Raw genomic sequence first — 4,959 nt, forward strand, 5'->3', positions numbered from 1 at the left:
AAACGAGGTTAAAAAAAAAAAAAAAGAAAAAAGAAACCTTTACTTCCCTTTCAAATTCTCACAACATCTCCCCTTCTCCTTTCCTTCCCTGCTAAATTTATTGAAAAGCTTCCACTTTCTCAACCTTTGTAACCTGTAGCTCCACTTCTATCACGTCACGGATTTCTACTGATTACTCCCAAATCTGTATTTCTAGCCTGGATATTTCTCCAAATCCTAACCCCCATTTTCGACTTGTCTCAGCAAGTCCCCAAACCAAATTCCTCCAACATGGTTCTCCCACCTGCAACCCACAGCTCTTCTGCACCTCTAATTCTGTATCTAGATAGGAAAACTATGGGTGTTACCAAAGGCACACAATAGTCTTTAGGTTTTTCTGGTTAATGGTGATTGAAAATGGAGCTCTAAAATCACATAACTGAGTAACTGATTTATGTGACAGTTTGGAAGTGCTAAGAGAAAGCCCCCATTTACATCAGAAAATCACTGCCCCCCAAACGAAAGAAAATGTCTTAAACACTACATATGTTCCACACTGACATTTCACATTTTTTAAAAATTCATTCACTTTTTTGGCTTACTGAAATTTATTCTATTTTCCTAAAATTCTAGACCAATCCATGTAGGTCTTAAGGTATGAATGATTAGGAAACTGGCTGTGTCCACGTAATGTATTTTCTACTGAACCTAGACCAGTGACATACTAACCTACGTCACAAATGACTTTAATCTGAATATTGGGCCGGGCGCGGTGGCTCACACCTGTAATCCCAGCACTTTGGGAGGCCGACGTGGGTGGACCACCTGAGGTTTGGAGTTCAAGATCAGCCTGGCCAACATGGTGAAACCCTGTCCCTACTAAAAATACAAAAATTAGCCAGGCATAGTGGTACATGCCTACAGTCCCAGCTACTTGGGAGGCTGAGGCAGGAGAATCGCTTGAACCCAGGAGGCAGAGGTTGCCCTAAGCCAAGATTGTGCAACTGCACTCCAGCCTGGGTGACAGAGTGAGACTCTGTCTTAAAAAAAAAAAAAAAAATCTGAATATTGCATCCATTCAACCTCAGTGCTGTGACTGTCTTTGTTAATGAAAATTGCAAATATAGCCCAGAATCCAGTAAATGAGTAGGCACAAAACTGTCATAATCATAAGGTCCTTATCAAGGGCATTATTTTTTAAATCTCCGCATTTTTCTTATCAGGTACCAAGAAGGAAGCAAACTAAAGGTTAAGTCAAATATCTACCAATTAACAAGCTTCCTACTTCCAATGAAATTTGTTTTACAATGACTAAACCCAGGGCAGAATTTCAGCACACAACTATTTGAAATCTGATTTTTGGGTGTTGCCTGAATTGGCAAATGATGTGATGGGAAGGGAAAAAGTGACACATACAACTCCAAAATAAAAGAACTCCCTAAACTTTGCCCAATATATGATTTAGCTGTGTGCTTCTTCCTGAAAAGAAATGGCTGGAAGCCTATGGTCCTCTCAAGCACCATCTTGAGGAGGGGTAAGAAGGCAAAACATTCCAGAAGGATGACAGATTTAAAAGGCAAGGTAGCCTAGGGCAGAAACATCATGTGCTGTGACTATTGCTAATTTTGCTTCCCCTACTCTCTGCTGAAAAGGATACAGAGCATTAGAACCCCTGCCACCATGCCAAGCCTTGTGAAAAGTAGGGTAGGAGAGGGACATTGAAAAAAAAAAAAAAAAAAAGCAGGCAGTAACTAGGAAAATGCTTGCCTTGGAAAACTGGGGCTTGCAAAGAACCTCCTTCTCCCCTCCTCACTGCCCCATTGAAAAAAAGTCCTGACCTCACCACAGTCTTTAAGGGGAAGAAAACACAGGGAGAAAACAGGGAGGAGGAGGAGGAACAGAACAAGTTGTAAGAAACATATTATTCTCATAACTTCACTCCCCATCACCTCCACCCAGTTTTGGCAGTACTTACCCACAGTCTCTGCCCTCACTCCCTTGCCCTCATCATCCAGCAGGATCATTCTGAAATCATTTAACTTTCCTGGGTATGTGACTTGCTCCAAGGCTGCAAAACTTAAATGCCAAATATGTACAAAGGTATTCTTTTATATTATTTTCCAACATAAATAACCCTAAGCACACTTGATTTCATGAATACGTTACATTCACATTACAGTGACATCAGGGGTTAAATAGGGTTCTGTGAGTTGGTCCAGGAAACCATAAGTTCTATTTGTAACACGGGATCGATTAGTTCTGTTCCAGGTTTAATCATTGGCTTCAAAGGAATAGTCTTGGATTTGCTTGACTAGGTTTTACGACCTTGAACTCAATCTTTTCCTTCTGGGCCTGTTTCTTCATTTTTTGCAATGACGATTTAGAGTACTCATAATAAATTTACTGCCACTTCCTTTTGAGATGTGTTATACTGATATTCTGATTAACTATAACACCTTGTTCCCATAGACTATAACTTTGATTTATGTAAGAAACATCTTTTACACATTCCTTGTACCTGGTAGAAGCTCATTCAATCTACAGACTGATTTAAGGGAAGGGAGGGGAGAAATATGCTAAAGACATTAAAATATGAAAGAATTTGATCAAACTCACATCATAAATTTGAATCAGAAGTCAGAACTAAATTTCTTAATTTATCTCCAGTATTTTCCATAGCTGAACCCCTCTCCTAGAGCCTTATCCACACACACCCCCAGTCCTTTGTATACGTATCTCAAATATCCACCTATATTAAAAGTTGAGGCTATATCTAGAACGTCTTCAAACCCCCTCGCCCCCAAGATTTGATCTAACATGTAAATGCTTGCATGAGAGAAGTCTCCAGAACACTACCTTCTACTGAAATCAGTTAGGAGGAAATACACCCTCTGAACAAATTTGTGTAAGTCAGTCCATCCTAAGCCTTACTCTGTCCCTTCAAAGGGGAAGCAAACCAAGGGATATGTCATATGAAGGAATCTTCCAGATTTAAGCTTACCCAGTTTGGCAGAGCCTAAAGCGCTAAGGCAAACAGTTAATAAAGGAGGGGGCAAAAAAAAAAAAAAGAAATAATCGACTAGTTTCCCAGCGCTCAACTAAAAAAAAAAAAAAATGGGGTAGGGGTGGTGGCAGCGGGGGGGAACAGGACTGTGAGACAGGTTAAAAATAGGGAAAATTAAGCTTCTAGCTTTAAACGTGCCACCTTTCAACGTCACTTTTCAAAAGATCTATGGATTGATCTTGAGTCATCCAAATTCCTCTACAGCGTGCCGGAAATGGAAGGGGTTAAACTTTTGCAGATGGATGGAAACAGGGGCGTATCTAAAATCAAGGGTGGGGTTTGGGATTCGTAGGGTACAGATGGGGGGAGGGAAGGGAAGCGAGGGAGGGAGAAGATAGGGAAGGGAGGAGTCGCTATAGCCAGAATATGAATGAGGAAAAGAGAGTAAAACGCCGGTCGAAAGGAAAATCTGAGGGCAGGGGTGAAAATAGGGAGGGGGGGCAGGGAAGGAGCCCGGGAATGAGTGCTGGTCAAAGGCAGGTGGGGGAGGGTGCGACTGAAGCGCAGCCCGGGACGAAGGACTAGGAGCAGGGGGGCGACCAGAGGTGGAAAATCCACCCCTGCCCTCAGGTGCAGTTCGTACCTGTTGGTGTGGAAGCGGTGGAGCGGGTCGGTGCGATGGCAGGAGGACAGCTGGCAGCCGAAGTCGCTGATGTCCAGGCAGCCCGGCTCCTCGCTGGGGCAGGTGCCCACCCCGCGAGGAGGTCCCAGGAGTGGGAAGGGTTCCTCGGGGGTTAGAAACTTCTCGTAGGAAGTGATGGCCGAGGCCTCGTCGGACATGGTTGGAGATTGCCTGGCTCGGGCTCCCTCTCTGGCCCTGGGCTGCTCCCGCGCCCGCCCCTGCCCCCACTCTAACCTGTCCGCAGTCGCCGCCGCTCCGGGGTGTGCCCGCCGCAGCTCACTGTCAGGCTGGGCGTCGCGGCCCGCTGCTGCTTGCGGGGTGCGGGGCAGCGCGAAGAGGCTGCTCGAGGCCACAGCAGCCCACCGGCCACCCAGTTAGCGCCTAGGTGGCTTCTGCAGCTGCCGCCGCCGCCCGACTCAGCCCGTCAGCGCAGCGCCGCCGCCCGGCCCGGCCAGGCCCGCCCCGCCCACTGCGCTCGCTGCTAGTGACTGCAGCAGTCTGCCCGGCGCCCGCCAGGAGGGGAAGGGCGGCGGGAAGCCACTCCCCGTGCCCCCTGCTGGACCGGAGGAGGAACTGAACCTCCGCCTGCCGCGGCCCCGAGAGGCCCGCCCCGCCCTCTACTCATCGAATCAGGGATTCAGGCCGCTAGAAGGGCTCGGCGCCTCTGGCCAACCTCCTCCTCCGCTTTCTCACTCGCACTTGATTACTAAGCAGGAACCGCAGTCCCAGAAAAGGGACTTGGCCAAGGTCACACTGCGGGTGCGTGAGAAAGCATCCAGATGCCCTGGTTCCCAGCGCATTCGATCACCCTGTCCCAATTCAACAAGTATTTATTGAGCTCCTGCAATGTGTGCCCAGCACCGTGCAATGAGCTGTAGGAGAAATATTCCAAACAGGAAAAAATAGTCCCTTCGTCACCCTTGATCACCTAACTCCAAGAACCCTACGCTGCAGCCACTCGTCTACTCAGAGCTGCTGGACACGTTGTACTCTTTTGTGCTTTGCGCCTTTTGCTCGTAGGTACTCTGCTTGGAATGCCCTGCCATTTCTCCCCTGCTAATCCTTCAAACTCCAGCTCAAACGTTATCTCCTCTGTGAAGCCTTCCCTGACTCTCAAAGGAGACTTAGGCACTGCTGCTAATTTGCCCCCTCTCTCCCGTAGAAAATATATTACGGAGCTTAACTTGTTCAACTTGAATCAACTTGTTAGGTGTCATATACTGTACTTTGCTCTTTATCTCATCTCTCTTCTCCGTATTCTGGACAAGTGGTTCCTGTTCTTGGATGCGTAAAA

The 4,959-nt window shown here is 47.0% G+C and overlaps 1 protein-coding gene across 1 annotated transcript in view; it reads right to left on the bottom strand.

Annotated features, from left to right (window-relative positions):
• The window catches only part of FAM199X (family with sequence similarity 199, X-linked), a 22,296-nt gene extending 18,126 nt beyond the window's left edge, over positions 1 to 4,170 (bottom strand). Inside the window, exon 1 of the mRNA XM_017862947.1 lies at positions 3,627 to 4,170. Coding sequence (XP_017718436.1) covers positions 3,627 to 3,823 — 197 coding nt within the window. The 5' untranslated portion in view covers positions 3,824 to 4,170. The remainder of the gene's footprint in view (positions 1 to 3,626) is intronic.
• Positions 4,171 to 4,959: the final 789 nt, after the last annotated feature.

This window comes from Rhinopithecus bieti, unplaced genomic scaffold, assembly GCF_001698545.2.
Source record: "Rhinopithecus bieti isolate Rb0 unplaced genomic scaffold, ASM169854v2 scaffold_67299, whole genome shotgun sequence".
NCBI lineage: Eukaryota > Metazoa > Chordata > Mammalia > Primates > Cercopithecidae > Rhinopithecus > Rhinopithecus bieti.